The following is an 18,978-nucleotide window of genomic DNA, read 5'->3' as shown; positions in this document are numbered from 1 at the left end:
CAGACTTTGCTTATGATATATCAGACTCATATACATACATATTCATCCAGATGCCTATCCTATATCTCTAAATATCTCAGGCATCTCAAACTCAGCATGTCCAAACGGAATTCATGATCTGTACCCTTCTGTGCAACTAATCCTTTTCTACCATTCTTTTTCTTCATAAATGACCCAACTACCCACTCAGCAATGCAAACCAGACATCTTTTAGAAGCCAGAAAACTTCTACATCTCTCTTCCTCAACCATCCATACATTAACCACTAAGTGCTAGCAATTCTATTTCTCAATATATCAACCTCTCCAACTCACTTCCCATTCTCACTTGTCCTGCCTGTCTGCAGTGATATTTTTTATAAACACAAATCTGATCATGCCACTCCCTTCCTCAGATTTCTCTAATCATAACCCATTGCTTTTAAGATAAAATATCAAATCTGTAACATGATATAGAAGGCCCTCACAATCTGGTTCCTTGCCTGCAACATTAGACTCATCTTAGGCTACAAACCTGCCATCTGCCACCTCCTACCATTCTCTATGTTTTAGTAATTCTGATTTTATCCACTTCTTCAATGTGTTATTGTTTTTCTGTCATCTGAAACTTTTCCTAGAATACCCTGCTGCCGACTTTTACTTTATGAACTCCTAGCCTTCAAATCTCAGCTTAAATGTAATTTTGTTAGCTAAGCCTCCTCTAACATCATCAGTCTAGACCGGATTCCCCAATTTTACTTTCTCTTAGCTTTGTCCCTCTTTATTTATTAAAAATGCAATTACAATAAATTAATTAGTTGATTAATCTTTCTGTCCTGCCAGAACATAAACTCCATAAGAGTTAAGGGGTAAGTACTTTTTCTTCCTAAATATATTTCCATTCCCAATTAAAGCAAAGAATATTAATCAGCACACAACTCCTGCCTCCTTCTACTATGATGCCTTCCTGTATTGCATGAGCCAGAAGGGAAAACCTGTGTTTCTCAGATCTCTTGTAATCAGGGTATTAGATGCAAAACTCCATTCATCTAATTAGATGCACTCAGGCAAGAACTAGACAATGTAAGTAAAGGAACCCATCTTCCTGCTGCTGTCTTTTGCTGGCAAGCAAGACCTTGGAGAAATGAGGGCTGAAAGTAATAATGGATGAACTATACATTCAAGATTTGGTTTTCTAATGTGTTCATGAATATTGTAAGGCATCTGTAGTAGCAGCTGTAGTTTCTACATGCCAGATCACCAGCATGATGGCTGCTTCTTAAATTCATCAGTTCCAGTGACTGACTTCTACTCTAATCTTACCAAATTAGTACCTAATTTCTTTTAAAGAATCCTTTTCTATTTAAAATGTATTTAGAGTGGTTCGTTTCGTTTATTGAATCCTAACGTCTTTCTCAATCCACTTAAATCAGGTGGACACAGTTTATTTATCTTGATACCTATTGATCTACTACAGTGACTGGTAGGTAGCTTCCACTCAGTAAATATTCACAGAGTGACCACCACTACAAAAGGTTTGAGGCACATGTGTGTACAATCAGTTCACAATGCCTAGCCTAATTGCCATAACCAGTTTCCATGTCATTTTGGCAGTGCCAATTATTTACTTTAACTGGAAGAAAGGAAGTACCAGCTCCTCTGTTTCATGTTATATCCCTTGAAAGATGGTCTTGGTTCCCACATGGGCTACCTTGATATTATTACTACAACCTAATGTAGAAACAAGTTGGCACTCCAGAGAGTACCCCAATTAGCAAAAGAGAGACCTCATCTAAAACTGCATTCTTTATATCCATTTGTCATCTTTAAATAAATGTAGACATACAATTAAAAAAAATCACACTGTGAAATGTGATTTTGATCTTTAAATGTTATCAATATAAATATCTACATCACTAGGGATTAATAACCTTACTCATTTAGTCTATATGTCTTTACAGAACTTCCACTACTGAAGTATTTTCACATGCGAGCACAAAAATATTCCAGTTAACATACTTTTCTAAACACAACATGGTTCCTTAATAATATGTTTAAATTTGTTGTACAAAATTTATTTTATGCCTCTAACATACATCTTAAAGCACAGGAACAAAATTGCTGCACTCAAAATATATTTAATTGTAATAACAAAATAAATAAAATCATAATATTAATTTTTGTGTCCCTTAAAAAGAGTCTCACTAAAAAGCTCCTTGACATGAGTATTGGTAATAATTTTTGGGAAATCACGCCTAAAGCACAAGCAATGAAATAAAAAACAAGTGGAACTACATCAAGCTAAAAAGCTTCTGCAGGACAAAAAAAAAATGATCAATAAAGTGAAAAGACAAGGTTTACATAATGGGAAAAAATATTTGCAAAACATATATCTGATAAGGGGATAATATCCAAAATATACAAAGAATTCATACATTTTATTCTCAAATCATCTTCAGAAATGGATATTATCGTTTTAGTTTTTGATGATTTACTGGGTTTAAGAGTTATATAGTTTATTAATTTATATGACCTTACCTAATAATTTTTTCTTCCAGTTTGTTCACCTATTGTATTTCCTCTTTTTGCTCATATACTTACTGGAAACTTCATGTTTTAATTATTAAATAAGAACACATCTAAAGATGTAGATATTAACTAGTCTGTTCTATCTGTTACTAATATTTTCCCTAACCTGTTTAATGCCTTTTGCAAGTCAATATGTTATATTTTGTTGTCCAAAGCTTTAAATTTAAATGTGGTCATAGCTATTATTCTTTAAAGCTATCACCTCCTTTCCTTCAAAGCTCATACATATGTAACTATATCAGAGTGTCTACTACGGTCAGGCAAGATCTTTGTTACCTCATTTATTACAAAAATCTTAAGATACAGGTATCACTGCCACTTTCTATGTGACTAAATCATGGTTTAAAGAAGTTAAAAGGCTCTGTTAGAGCACCTGAGTCAAGGTTAATACCCAGGTTTGCCTGGAACAAAAGCCTTTATTCTAGGAAAGCCTGCTTCCCTGTGAAAACAGAAAAGTCATCCTTCCAAAAAATCCAATAAGCATACAGTTCTTTTATTAAATTTCTTTGATTTTATTTTAAAAATAATAACACACTGTTGACATTCTTTCTGTGTGATTACAACAGACAATAAAATCACTGTATTAGCCTCCAAAAGGAAAGGAGGTTGATATGACAGAGGAAAAAAAAATAACCTCTGAGAAGGTAACATTTTGCATATACGTAAAGTAAAAAAAATAAGAGAAATGGGCTATCAGACATCTGGCACTTTCTTTAGTTAACATTCTAGGAAGAAGAAATTCTCACTTTATTTGGCCACACTGACACTATAAAGCTGGAAAAGTAGAAGTAAAGAAAGTGGTCAATATTATCAGGTAACTTGTATCAAAGCCAGATTCCATTAATTTAGGCAAAGGTTAAAGCTGATCTATGAAAACAGCAAGGAGAGCTTTGGTAAATTTAGATAATAAAAAGTCATACAATGATACTATAAGGTAGCTTGAAGGTACATATTATTATTGGATTTTTCCCAGTGTTCTGATTTGTTTAATAGATATTTCCAGTAAGTACATTCATGAGGCTTATTGCATGATAGACCATCTCTATTTAAAAGAAAAAACTCTTAATATCACTAATATATGTACAAAATTAAACCACATTATTACCCATAAATCAGGGAAATACAGTATGGGGTGGGTGGGAAGATGGAAATACCCATATCAGCACTAGAATATTTAAAGCCTGTTAAAATTTTTGTACCTAAGGGGGGGGGGAATTATTTGAGATCCTGAGTGAAACAGAATCTAAAGACTCTAACTGAAATATTCATTCAACTTAAAATTAAAATCATAATTGAAAATAATAGCTTGATAATGAAAATGTCTGTATCCCTAATGATATACTCACTTCTGTAAATGTAAGCAGCAACTTCTCCCTGAGGTATGTTCTATTACACAGAAAACTGTGGTTTCTTAAGGAAGTATCTTTGTGGGAGACAGCAGAAAGTAATAAGATGCAAGGTAAATTAGGAAAATTTATCCATATTGTTTGCTATCTTTTTACTACTTTAAATTTAGTTATTAATATATATATTCTAAAAGTAGACTATATAATATATTAAGTTTTATGACTGTTTAGCCAGTTTCTAAAATAATTTTATATATCACTCCATTTGTTTCTCATAGTTAACTATCAGGATGGGTGTTATTTATCCCATTATTGTTGCATTTGATATACAGAAAGTAAGTTTCCTAAATGTTTAGGTATTTAAGGCTACAGGGCTTCTAGAGGTGAAGTCACAACCAGAGGTTTTTGCTAATGTGACCTCCTGCTTTGGGCCTCATGTAGAATCCCTGAGACATTCCTCTCTCCAGGGGGCACCCCAAGCTCCATCTCTATAGTTAAGCTACTCTAGGGTACTTCACTTTCCTTTTTCTATTTTCTTGTTTCAGTAGAGAATTTGAAAATATAGTAGGTTTTCAGCAGGGGATGACATTGATATTAAAGATGGGAAATGATATGAGGAGTCTTGAAGTATAATTGTTACTGGAAAGAAAAGACTAATTTGAACTGAGTCTAAGGCACAAAAAAAGACTTACTTTACACACACACACACACACACACACACACACATTTCCTTAATGGAAATTTTACTTATTATTTATACAAATAAAGTTATAGTGTATTGAATAAAACTGTGAATAAAACCATACTTGGTAAGTAGGAATTGAGATGGCTGCATTCAACACATAGGGATAAAGTATCATTGTAGCACTGTACGGATTTAGCCACATTTCCATCAACAGGACTTATGAGGCTAAATTTCTATGTAAAAGTATAGCAAATTTACCATCTAATTTTAATGTTTTGAGTACTGAATTTTCCATTTTTCAAAAACATGGGAAGAAATGCCTCCTACCATCATGGTAATAAATTCCTCAGAACTATCAGAATGTTAATACCATTCAAGTTCTAAAGGCACTTCAAGAAATAGGAAGAAATATACAATTAGCCAAGAAAAATAATCTAAAATTCTGGAAGCCTTGGGAAAACATTCAGAAAGATTACCTTATGTTTTTGTTATCAAATAATATCTACTGTGGTGGGACCAACTTTTTGGAATCGTTTTTTAGGAGAAATAATGAATATGATTGGGCTGAAGAAATTCTATTTTATTTAAAAAAGTGATGAAAAGCCCTAAAAGCTTTAGCAAAACCCAGATTGGATTTGACCTGTTTGCTTTTGAATAAATAAGACGCCATGCGGTGAAAAGGGTAGATTACAGAGTCAGACTTGCTCAAATCATGGCTGCACTACTTATTACATGGGAGTCTCTGGGAAAATCACTTTCTCCCAGTTTCAGTTTCCTTATCTGCAAAACGGGGATAGAAATCTTAAAAGACAGAATAGTGGTACTGATCATGAGACAATTAAAGTTAGAACATCTCTCACAATGTTTGTCTCAGAAGTACAAAGGCAAAAAAATAAAATAAAAATTTTGGGTACCTACTATCAGCAAAATACTATATAAAAGGCTGAGAATATAATGGTGAGCAGTAAATATAATGGGACTATAATGGTCGCTGTATTTATTAATAAATGTTTGTGGAATTCATTTTTCTTAAGAAAATCCAATAATAACAGTTGGGTCAGGATAAAAATCAAGTTATAATTAAAATACCCTCAAAAAGTATAATACAAATAACTACAGATTTTGAAATCTACCCAACCGCATTAACACTTTCCATTTCTCCATGTTTTTTTTAGCATAGTGATCTGTGTTTGATGATGACATCTTAAATAAATGTACTTTAATTAATTAATTTGAATTAATATATAAATTATTTCTATATGCTTTAAAATATTTGCTGCTACATTTGAATTACTTACCCATATGCCATATCAAGGGATAATAATATAAACCTACACTATAGGTTGTTGTGAGAGTTGAAAGAGTTATAAAAAGCAATGAAAACAATCCTTGACGCTAGAGAACACTTGATAAATATTACACATTATTAGTATAAGCATTAAATAATAAACCTGAATTATTTAGAATATCAACAGCTCTCAGAATTGAGAACTTTGAAATAACCAGAAATCCACAAGGTGGCTCTCAAGGCTTGGCTTTCAAACACAATAGATTTGGTTCGTATTTCCAAAGGAATGAAACAAGACTTATGAATGCCAACCTGACTTTTCAAATACTCTCATAAATTCATAAGTAATAAATAACTAGAAGAATGCAAAGCTGTATAATACGTGTCATGCAATAGAAAATTTTATAAAGTGAAAAAAATGAAGAAAATGAATAAAGTTTGTAATTCCAAAGTGAAAGAGAATCTGACATTCAAAACAACTGGCAGCAGATTACCATATTCAGAATTTACAATTCAATAAAAATGGTGAAATTTACAGCGCAATTATAGCAATTAAATGCATTTTACTAACATTGATAAAAGTGAAAGTGCAAAGAACAATGTATGGCAGCTAGACTGTTCAGTAAACATTATTTAAATCTTATGTTATGCATATAAAATATTTTAAAGTTACCATAATTTTATGCCCATAGATTTTTTATTTGAAAATTACTTTCATAGCTGTAAGTCAGGGCAAACTCTTTCTGCAAAGAGACAGGCAGTATATCTCTTGGGCTTTGTAAGTCATGTAGTCCCTGTAGCAATCATTTAATTCTTCCCTTGTAGTCCAAAACGGCAGCTTCAGACAATAAAAAAAGGGGTCTGGCTATTTTCTAACAGAACTTGAATCACAAAAACAGGTGAATGCCTTTGGCCCTTGGCCTACAGTTTGCCAACTGTTGATCTAAACCATTATTTGACATAATTAAATAAAACCTGTAAATCTTAGGATACTATCAATACCCAAATTACCTAAAGAAGTGCTTCTCAAACTGTAATTCATCTAATTTATCCATACTTAAATCTAATTGACTCTACTTAGTATGTTTTGAGTGTATTTGCTAAAATTCAATATAATGGTAAATTTATTACCATATAACAAAGATGTAAAATAAAAATGTCATTTATGCATAAAGCAGCTCAAAATGTTACTAAATGCATAAAATAGTCAGAATATCAACTTTTTAGTTTTTGTGGATTTTTGACACATTTTGAAAAAAAAATTGAAATCACTTAATGCAGTAAAAGTTAAAAAGGGCTTTTGTTTATGTAGGTATGTCTTCCCATACTAACCCTAGAAATTAAAACTGAAAGTTAATAAAAATATTTGTCAATTAGTTCTTTAAGAGAATAATAAGTATATTAGATGTTAACATTATGAAATTTCACTGTATTTTATATTTTAACTATATTTTAAAGAACAGGACGAAACACTACAATTACCATTCAGAAAGAAGTGATAATTGAACACATCATGCATTGGGATCTTCTCAATGATCATTAAGAAAAAAGTCAAGATGATAAATCTGTAAAATTAGCTTCTTGAGAATTGGAGACCATGGATCTTTCAGGTATAAAATATTTGGTATCTGGCATATTACGTGCTTTAGTTCTTGTATCTTGCTGTAATTTGTCCCCTACCTGTTTTTCTGCATGTCCATATTCAGGCCCCTGTGTAGGTAAAAAGCAGGAAATCTGGCCATTGTTTTTCGCTCTTTCTATTAGAGACATAGCTGTTCTTACAGTGGCATTTCGAGCATGCACAAACACCATCACCTAAAATAAAGGAAAGCAGTTTATTTAATATTCAAATTCATTAAAAGATGGCTTAGCATTAGTCTGGAAATCACCCTATATAAACAAGTGTTAATTTTTCAAAACAAAACCCCAGTTTATGAATTCTCCAACATTTCCTTATTTTAGAACAAAGTATGTATAGGATAAAGGAAAGTTAAATAAAATTCAATAGCATAGCTTAATTAGCCTACATTTGCCTAAAAATTGGCAGATGTTAGAACTGAAATTAATGGATTATATAAAATGTAGAGTTTAATTTGTGGATTTTCTCTTTTGAAGACCTGATTCATTAGCACAATCATATATTATGGGGACAGAGCACGAAAATATGAGATCCTTATTTCTCCACAGTCAATGAAATTTTGAAACTCACAAAGATGTTTAAAGAAATTGAAAATAAAGAACACTCTTCCTTTCACAAAATCATGTCTAAGAACAAATATTTAAAATAGAGTTTAGGCGAATGCTGAAGATGAAAATGCTTCTAGAGAGATATTTAGAAATTTTTGTTGCAGACTTTCCTGTGGAATTATTCACAAAGTGACTGTGGAAATTTGAATTAGGGAAAAGTTGCATGTCTGGATGTTTTGTCAAAGAGAAGTGGAAAATAGTACTTTCAGGGAGTCACCCTGGCAGAATGTAAATACAGCTGAAGAAAATCAATGAGAAAATAATTAGCATCCTTAATTTTCTGCCTATCAGGGCCTGCCCTCTCTCCCCTGGTTTGTTTCTTCTCTGGCCTTTACTTCCCCCCATATTCAGCTAAACCCTAGACTTCCCCAAAAGCCATTACTATGATAGAAAATAATTTTATTCATTCATATGGGCAACTGATCTTTTTAAATTTTATATGGTATGAAAAAAAGCATCTTCAGATAACTTTGACAGTTTTCTTAATCTGAAATACACAATCTTAGGATATCAGTGTGGGTGCTTTGGACAACTTAAAGGCAAGTTCTAGCCCTAGCTTCCCATCAGATTGACACCTCTAAATCTCTCTGGAGTCACTATGGCATTTCCCTTAAGCCTCAGTAATATGAAGGTCCTAATTCTTGCTTCTTCTTCCCAATATTTCCTCATATTCTGTTAATTATGTTTTCCTGAAAGCTAGAACTTTGGTACTATTTGCTGGCTGCACATTTAGAAGAATATGCAACCGATTGCTATGAGTCATTAAATTAATAGGCTCATATGAGTTGACCTAAGTAAAAGTGGAGATCACTTTTAAAAGGAGAAGGAGTTCTGGGGTTTGACCAGAAAAGAGACAGAGTGACAAAGTACATGTTGTATCATTAACCCATAGTAATCTTATGTTTTAACCTTGTCAAAGAACATGTTCCACAAATGAGATGCTGGTTAAAATTCACAGTGGTGTAAAATCTTAAATAACAATCAGTCAAGAAACTGGAATACTTAAATAACTAACATTCTTCCAGGGTGTATTCAAAGTAAAGGAGAGTAGATAATCTGGAGAAAACCAGAAGTTCCTCAATGAAAAACCCTCAGAACTCAGAAAACATAAAACAAGCATTATGAGTCATCTAGAGAAATTTTACATCAGCTAATGACAGCCTTCAGGGATATCAAGGCTAAAATTTCACACTCTATCAGAGCTCTAACATATTTGCTGGTACTAACGTGTTTTGAAAATATGATCATAAGAATATTTCTAAAGAGCACACTAATAAAATTTATTTTAGAAAGTTTCACAGATACAGGAAAATTCTTCTGTTTTCTCTATTTTCAACTAAAAAAAACCCCAAATCTGATTTTGATAGGCTCTCTAGCTTTCTGAGGGAAACATCTTTACCTCATACGATGTCAAGAGCCTGCCATTTAATATCACTATGATATTCTCATAATTACTAGCATACGTTGTTTAATACTAAGTTAGACAGAAAATTCTGTTAACCATAACGCCCTGATGAAGTTTCACCAGTTCAGAGTCTGTCAAATTGTTATCATCCTGTCTCTTGCAAAAGGTAGGGGTATTTCAACTGTGAATTTCTTTTTAAAGGGTAAGGCTGATTTTTTTTCTCTTATATAAAAATAAATTTGATCACACACAAAGCCTCATTAAACCTCAACATTAAACTTTTTAAAAAATCTCAATTAAAATGAAGTTTCCTATTATTTTATTAATGCAATCACTCATTCAAACAATTCTGAGTATGCAGTTATTAACAAGCCCTGAGAAAACTGCTGTGAATAAGAGAGACAAGGTACCTGCCCTCATGGAGATGAGACTCTAGAATGATGGATTAAATAAGAACAAAATATTTTTGTACTTGATAAATATTTACTGCCATATATGTGCAAAATACTCTTAGAAGGAGAGATACGAAAATGGACAAGATATGGTCTCGTCTATGAAAGACATGTACAATTAAAGGAGGGAGACAAAACAGTACACATAATTTAGGCAGCTGACCCAAAAGACGGATGGAGTGTGGCCAACACAGGAAGGCTAAACATAGAGCTAGTGGGTCTCCTTCATTTATGCATCCAAAGATGTGTACACAGTACCTATTGTGTGCCAAGCACTGTACGGAGCTCCAGTGATACAATGATAAATATGTTCCAAGGCTCCAAGGTGGAACGCTACTGCTAACGGTGAGAAAGAGCATCTAGCAATCAGCCCTATCTGGCTGTAGAAGCAGGGTGCAGCCTGGATTCTCCTTCAGAGTTTCTTACACGGAGGCCCAGGGACCACGTCATGAGAACCACTGCTGGTCCTTGTTAAAACAGATTGCTGGGCTCGCCCGTAAAAGCAACCGAGTAAGGATATCTAGGAGTGGAGTCTAGAAATTGAATTATTAACAGCTACTGAGGTGACCACTGCACTATTGTGTGAAATTAGTTAATAATCACCACCAACTTAATGTTCTTCTCCCCAAATAAAAGAAATATAAAAGGAAACATAAATGAAACCATCATTACAAAGATGATTTTTAAAATTCCCTAATAACCTATCTTTATATACATATGAAATAACAAGGAATATTAAGGTATTTTATATAACCAGTGTAGCCCCAAGATCATTATCCAGATGGGCTAGTGTTTTATAATGCATTCAGATTTCTATTCTCCATTATTCAAATACCACATTATGTAAATCCCGTTGAAATAAGAGATATGGAGAACATAAGGGAAAATAAAATATGACCCTAAATCTTCATTAATTATTTCAGTCTGACTTGTCAACTTATCATTTTGCAAATTATTTCCTACTGGAGCCAAAGAGAAATATTAGTTACAACTTAAAGTAGCAATTTCTTTTTATTAGAGGATCCATCATGTCTTGTTCAGTAAAATAAACTCTTTTTCTTATTAAGAATTTTCTGTCTAGAGGCTCCGACAGAAGCCATTACAAGGTTTTGGGTCTCTATAAACATACTCGATTTTATGGTCTGTTAATTTGGTTAATTAATTTAAATAGACTCACATGAAAATTATAACTAACACAGAGGACACCATTGTTTCACTTGGCAGAAATAACTTCAAATTAATCTTGGAACACTGTTGGTAACCGAATAGCAGTTAAGGGCATTAAAATAAGATTAGAACAGTAGGTTCAAGTCAATAATGTTGGTAAATTTTAATTGTTTTATAAAACTTTATGTTTTTACTTGAGGTTTGCTAGGTTAATGCATTTAAAATATTTTATATACTTATTTATAGTTTAAAAAGCCCCTTAGTTTAAATATATATATAATGAAATCAGTCCTGGACTAGGAAAGAAAGTATGTGAATATGAGTTCTGGTCCTGTTTGACTTGCCAAAGAAAGAGTTCTTCACATGAAATGCTTGTTAAAATTAACACAAGAACAAAATAATCGTATAAAAAACGAGAATGCTTAAGTAACTGATATTGTTTCAGTATATTCAAAGGAAAGAAGAACATATCTGACAAAGACGAAAAATTTCACTTTAAAATATTATGAAATAACTGTGATTTAGAACAAATCATTTAATCTCTTCGATTCTTTCTCCACCCAGTTCCCAGATGGTTACTAGTGTCACAGGATTACTATAAGGATTGAAGGAAATCATGTAAATGAAAACACTACACTTAGTAAAGCAGTAGCTGTCAAATTTTGGAATGCTTCAAAATCACCAGGCAGGCTTGTTATAAACACAAATTGCTGCTCCTTCCCTCCGCCTCACTTTTCTGATTAACTAGGCCTCAGACAAGCCGAGAATCTACATTTCCACCAAGTTCTAAGGAGATGCTAATACTCTGTACACGAACTTTGAGAACCTCTGTTGGAGCTGGGAAGCATTTGCATCATTATAAGGGTAACACAGATTAATAAAATCAATTTGGACTAAAAGACTAAAGGGTTAGGTCAGTAAATGACTGCTACAAAATCTTGAATCAAAGCCTCTTTCCTAGAAATTTCCACTCAGAAGGAAGACTGAGAATGGAGACATCTAAAGAGATACAACATATCAGACATGAGCAATGATGTTCTACAATATATGGTACTGGCTCTTGCAAATCCTTGCAAAGAAAGAGGATTGAGGGGGAGGAGTCTGAAGGGGTGCCCAGTAATCTGGTTTAATAAATCCTCTAGGTGATTCAGATGCATGTTAAAATTTGAGAGCCCTGTCTTAAGGGCAGCTATTGTAAATGGAAGGGAAAAAAAAAAAAAAAGCTTCTCTGTGCTTTTAGAATGGTTTTGGTAAGTATTATCTTGGGGAGAATTAAGAAAACAGTCAAATCATGTTTTTTTGTTTTTATAGTTTGAATGATATATTTATATATCATAAGAATATGTAGGCACAAAATAGTTTTTATTGCTGTGGTCAGATTGCTACAGCTATGTTATCAGGTAAATGTAATTTAAAAGTTTCATTCTGCATGCTGTGAATCTAAGAGTCATCTATGGTAGGATACTATAAGTAACCACACAGTTCTCATTTCAGGCCAGCCAGTGCTGTCCGGCTGAAACACTCAGGTGATCTGAAGATTTTTTCGCATTAGTACATCGTTTTCTCATTTATTGTTTTATATTTGCATAGTGTTCCATTACTTAGAAATACCATAATTTACTTAACCAGTCATCACCTGAAGGACATTTATGTTGTTTTCGATCTTTACTTATTTAAAGCAATGCTGTAATAAGTAACTCTGTATACAAACATTCTCATGTTTGTGAATATATTTGTTGGATAATTTCATAGAAGTGCAATTGTTGGGTCAAAGTATATATAACTATTCATTGAACCACGTTCTTATTCTGCATATTGTTTGTTTACTATAGGGCATTTTTTCTTATCAATTTACAGGTGCTCTTTGTATATAGAAGATAATATGCTTTGTCTTTTTCTCCATGGCAAATATTTTGTTCTAGTCTATGATTTATTGTTTGATGGTATTTATGGTATCTTGTTAAGTATGGAAATAGTTAATTTTTCTTTAAATCTGTCAGCATTTTTTTCTGGATAATGGGAAATTCAGACAAGGAAGTGCAAATAGTCATAAACATTTGAAAAGATGCTGAACTTCACTAGTATTGTGTGGCTCTGGAAATACAAATGGTAGTACAAACAGAGTTGGATTTTTCTCTTGTACATACTAACACAGATCTGAAAAGATATCCATGTATAGTGCTATGTGAAAAAATGTCAAGTTGAAGAATATTTCCATAATATTATCCTGAGAGAGTGTGTGTGTGTGTGTGTGTGTGTGTGTGTGTGTGTGTGTTTACAAATAGAGAAAAAGATGGACACCCGCCAAATTGCTTACCTCACAAAATGAAAATGAGATATGAGGGAGTTAAAAAGATAACATTTCCTTTGTATATCTTGTATTATTTGTCTTTCCCATTGAAACAAGCCTTAATAGTTTTATAATTAAATATATAAATTATATTGAACAGGAGAAATGATCAATGATGATTATGAGGTTATAATAGTATATTTATAATATATTATTGTACTAGTATATTTGATATGATTATTTTATTGCTAAGGGAATTATGATGTCAAGGTAAAAATTTAAAGAATACAAATTTAACAATACTCTTAACAAGGGTGATGATGGTGGTACTTTTGATCTAAGTGAAAAATTTATCTTTTAGTTTACCTGGAAATGTTTTAAGAAGAAAAGACACATGGTATAGCAGAATGAAATAAATAGCATTTGAAGAGAAAGTATACAAAGGTACGGAGAGGAGAAAACTCCATATAGTGGTGAATACAGACTTTTGGCAGAAACTGACATGTGGACAGAAGAGCGATAATATCTGGAAAGGCAAAACACAATCTCATGATAAAATATATACTAAGATAAAGAAAAATTTATTCAAGACTCAGAAAGAAATGATACCATTAAAAGCAATACTTGAAAAATTATTTTTATGTTAGAGAAAAGATTTTGAAATGAACAGTTAGAGAGAAAGCCATCATCATAACAAAAATATGCATTGTTGTAAACGAATATATATTACATGATAATAAAGAAAACATCATAATAAAGGAAGTATAAAGGAAAAAGGTAGACAAAACAGGAAATCATCAAAAAAAGATGATTTCTGAATTGTAAACTGATAGAACGAACAACGGACAGGACAATTTTTAAAGGGTGGGGTTATTAAAAGAAAAAAAAAAGAGGGCTCCGATTTTTATGAAGAGTGAAGCATTGCAAGAAGGTACTTAGGGAGTTATCCCTGAGAAACAGTTAGTATGATTGTTTGAGACAGAGCTTAAAAAAGAAAATTTCATTTTAAACATTTTAAAATATGTCTTTGTAGGCACTGAACTACCAGACAAATACATACAAGTTCATAAAAATTCATTTTAAAAAAAGCAAAAAAAAAAAAAAGCGGATAAACACTGTGTCTGCCTCCTTCTGTGAATACATTAAAATTATAATGAAATTGTAGAACAATCAACCTCGAGAACCATCTGAAGTCTAGCTAAATGGAAGTTTTATAGCTAAGGATATAAAGAATAAGCCACATTGAGACTGATAGAAGGGGTGGAGATGTGGAAGGAACCAGCTCCACATGTCCCTGTGGCAGTTGATAATCAGGAGGGATATCTCAGATGCAAAGGTTACCCCTGGAGGAGGGAGGGACCCTAACCCCATACCAGGCTCCCCAGCCCAGAATACTGGTGTCTGGTGAGAAGTCCCCACAACATATGGCTGTGAAAACAGTGGGAATTCCAACCATCCGGGTAGGATGGAAAGCTGTTGAAACATCAGATGTCTGCTTAAAGGGCCAGTGCACAGCCTTACTCATCCACAGACACTCACCCTAAGCACCAGCAGAGGAATAGTGACTAAGAGGTCATTCTAGATTATGGGGAGAGACTGAGTTGTGCAGCTGTGAGGCAAGGACTGGAGAGACAATGGCCATTTTCCTGGTATAGGGCCTTCCTCCCAGGTAGGTGCCATCTTTCCTGTGTTGAGCCCTCTGCCACATGGCCAAATCTAAATCTGAATTATTCTGGTGAGCTCTGCTGCTCCACCTGGGTGACTCAGTGGGACCCTGAAACACCCAACTTCTCCAATGCTGGAGGCACTTTCTCGAAAGGAGCCAGCCCTGTCCACATTGCACTCTTTCTTGGAAAACTATTAAGGTCCACGGGCCCCAGGCAGGAGGCAGCTGGCCCTGGTGTGCTCTGAGACTTTTGCTGAGTAGCTCCAGGCTCAGCACTGGCACAAAAACAGAATCTACATTAACCTGGTGAACACAACTGTTCCCACTCTAGTGACTCCCTGAGACCCTGCCTCACCCAACTTGCATACTGCACAAGGCTTTATCAGTGGCTGACCTTAAGGGAGCTGGCAGGTGGCAGCAGGCCTCAGTGTGTCCTGGCTTTTTTCAGGGCTACCTAAGGCCTGGTATTGGTGGCAGTTGGCCTCATTTCGCACCGTGGCCTCTCCCATGTGCCTCCAGGTTTAACACAGGCAGCAAAACACGGATTACTTTATAGCTCCTACCAAGTAGTCCCTGGTCAGTCACAGGCAGTGGGTGGCCTGGGCCTGCACTGGAGTCCCTCCCAAAAGGCCCCAGAATCAACATACTTGGAGGTTGACTTCAGACCACAGCAGAGTACCACCTAATTAGCCCCACAAGTGGCACACATAAAAAATAGTCTCAACAGGCACCAGAGCCCACTGGGGTGAATCCCAATCACTGGGGTAAGCCCACCGCACAGCAGCCCAAAAGCTGTGGATGTGGCCAAACTCCACAGTCAGCCTGAGGGTCAATTCCATTCACTGACCTGTCAATAGCAATCAAGGCACAACTATAAGAGGGGGTCACACACAACCCACACAAGGGGCACTCCTGAGTACCCAAAGTAGGTGACCAGGGTGACTGTCCCAGTGCCCCACAGGACACCAACTGCATAAGGCCACCCCAAGACTGGGAAATATTGCAGATCTACCTAATACATGGAAAGAAACACAGAGAGGCAGCCAAAATGAGGAAACAAAAAAACATGTCCCAAAGGAAAGAACAGGAGAAAACTCCAGAAAAAGAACGGAATGAAATGGAGGCAAGCAACCTACTAGATATAGAGATCAAAACAATGGTTATAAAGATTCTCAAGGAACTCAGTGAGAACTTTAACAGAGAGATAGCAAGCATAAAAAAAAGACTGAAATGAAGAATGCATCAGAAGAAATCACCAGCAGACTAGATGAAGCAAAGGATCAAATCAGCAATTTGGAAGATAAAGTAGCAGAAAACACCTAATCAGAACAGCAAAAAGAAAAAGAATTAAAAAACTGAGAATAGTTTAAGGGGCCGCTTGGACAACATCAAACATAATAACATTCACATCAAAGGGATACCAGAAGGAGGAGAGAGAAAGCAAGGGATAGAGAACTTATTTGAAGAAATAATGACTGAAAATGTTCCTAACTTGGGAAGGAAACAGACATTCAAGCCCAGGAAGTGCAGAGAGTCCCAAACAAGTTGAACCCAAAGAGGCCCGCACCAAGACACATTATAATTAAAATGGCAAAGGTGAAAGACAAAGAGGAATCCTAAAAGCAGCAAGAGAAATGCAACTAGTAACGTATAAGGGAGCTCCCATAAGACTGTCAGCTGATTTCTCAACAAACTTTGCAGGCCAGAAGGGACTGGCATGAAATATTCAATGTGAAGAAATGCGAAGACCTATAACCAAGGGTACTCTACCTAATAAGGATTATCATTTAAAATTGAAGAACAGATAAAGAACTTCCCAGAGGAGAAAAAGGTAAGTGAGTTCATCACCACCAAACCAGTATTACAAGAAATGTTAGAGGAATTCTTCAGGATGGAAAAAAAAATAATAAAAGACAAAACAATATGAATAAAATGGCAATAACTACATATCTATCAACAAATACTTTCAATGTAAATGGATTAAATGCTCCACTCAAAAGACATAACGGTGCTGAATGGATAAGAAAACAAGAGCCTTACATATGCTGCCTACAGGAGACTCACTTCAGATTGAAAGACACACAAGGACAGAACGTAAAGGGATGGAAAAAGTGGAAAAAGATATTTCATGAAATTGGAAATGGAAAAAAAAAATCTAAAGTAGCAATACTTACACCAGACAAAATAGACTTTAAAATAAAAGGCCACAACAAGAGACAAAGAAGGACCCAGTAATCCCACTTCTGGGTATTTATACAAAGAAACCAAAATGCTACTTCGAGGGGACATGTGCATCCATATGTTCATAGCAGCATTATTTACAATGGCCAAGATGTGGAGGCAGCCTAGGTGTCCGTTGATGGATGAATTGATAAAGAGGGGGTGGTATATATATATACAATGGAATATTGCTCGGCCATGGAAGGAATGGGTTCTTGCCATCTGTGGCAGCATGGATGGACCTGAAGAGTATTGTGCTGAGTGGAGTATGTCAGATAGAGAAACACAGATGCAATGTGATTTCGCTTATAGGTGGATTCTAAAGAACAAAATATGTAGTAAACAAACAAAACAGAAACAAACTCATAGATACAGAAAATATTTTGATGGTTTCCAGATGGGAGGAGAGTTAGGGGGTGGGTGAAAAAGGGAAAGGGATAATAAGTATAAATTACTTATTACAAAGTAACCATGAGGATGTAGGGTATAGCATAAAGAATACAGTCAATAATATTGTAATAAGTGTATACAGTGTCAAATGGGTACTAGATTTGTTGGGGTGATAGATGGGAGGGTTTTGGGGGTGGATGAAAAAGGTGAAACGATTAAGAAGTACAAATTAGTAGTTATAAAATAGTCAGGGGAATTTAAAGTAAAGCATAGGGAATGTAGTAAAAAGTACTGCAAAAACTATGTATAGTGCCAGGTGGGTACTAGACTAGTCAGGGAATCACTTCTTAAAGTATATACATATCTAACCACTATGCTGTACACCTGAGAGCAATATAAAATAATATTGAATGTCAACTGTAATTGAAAAATAAAAAAGGGAGGAAAAGGTGAAGGAGAGTAAGAGGTCCAATTTTCTAGTATAAAACAAATAAGTCATGGGGATGTAATGTACAGCATGGGGCATACAGTCAATAATATTGTGATACTGTGGTACAGTGTCAGATGGTTGCTGGACTTATGGTGATCAGTACTTTAGGTATATAAATGTTGAATAACTATGGTGTATACCTGAAACTAATATAATACTGTATATTAGCTATATTTTAATAAAAATCTTAAAAAAAGAAATTTAAAAAACCCTTATACCTCCAAGGGGGACATGGATGTTATTATTATAGTTAAATTAAAATAATAAAAATTTCTCTGATGTTTCCAGATACAAGCAATACTTTGTTCTTTTGAGCATCCAAAATGTTCCTATGCCTCTTTCTTAAGCATCTATCACTTATTACCTTTTATTTTTAGCTATTTTTGAGCTTGATTTGGCTTGTCCTGGAGTCTGGGGTAATCCAACAATTACCTGACAGGCACTGGGGACATAACAGTCCGTAGGCAAGCCCAGCTTTGGTTTCTGTGGTTTTGGCAGTTACATCTAGTTCTGATGGTACAAGATTAGAGATGGGAAGATGGTGAACAAAGATGTCATTCATTACATGAACAAATATAGGAAGAAAGGAAAAACCAAAACAAGAAGAAAAAACAATAGCATAATCTAGAAATTAATTGGGGTCCTCTCTCAAAATCAGCAAATTACTTGATTTAAAGGTCATGATATTTCAAGTTTCTTCATGATTGGCCTTAGTGTGTCATCTCTTAAATGCTTCTTCCCATTGTTCAAAACCCTCATGCATTT

At 34.5% G+C, this 18,978-nt stretch overlaps 1 protein-coding gene across 1 annotated transcript in view; it reads right to left on the bottom strand.

The window, feature by feature from the left end:
- The window catches only part of ASCC3 (activating signal cointegrator 1 complex subunit 3), a 311,675-nt gene that overhangs the window by 139,739 nt on the left and 152,958 nt on the right, over positions 1–18,978 (bottom strand). The window contains exon 13 of the mRNA XM_019643638.1: positions 7,567–7,701. Within this exon, the coding sequence (XP_019499183.1) occupies positions 7,567–7,701 (135 nt within the window). The remainder of the gene's footprint in view (positions 1–7,566; positions 7,702–18,978) is intronic.

The sequence above is a fragment of the Hipposideros armiger genome, unplaced genomic scaffold (genome assembly GCF_001890085.2).
Source record: "Hipposideros armiger isolate ML-2016 unplaced genomic scaffold, ASM189008v1 scaffold_81, whole genome shotgun sequence".
Lineage (NCBI taxonomy): Eukaryota > Metazoa > Chordata > Mammalia > Chiroptera > Hipposideridae > Hipposideros > Hipposideros armiger.
This window is presented reverse-complemented; position numbering and strand designations above follow the sequence as displayed.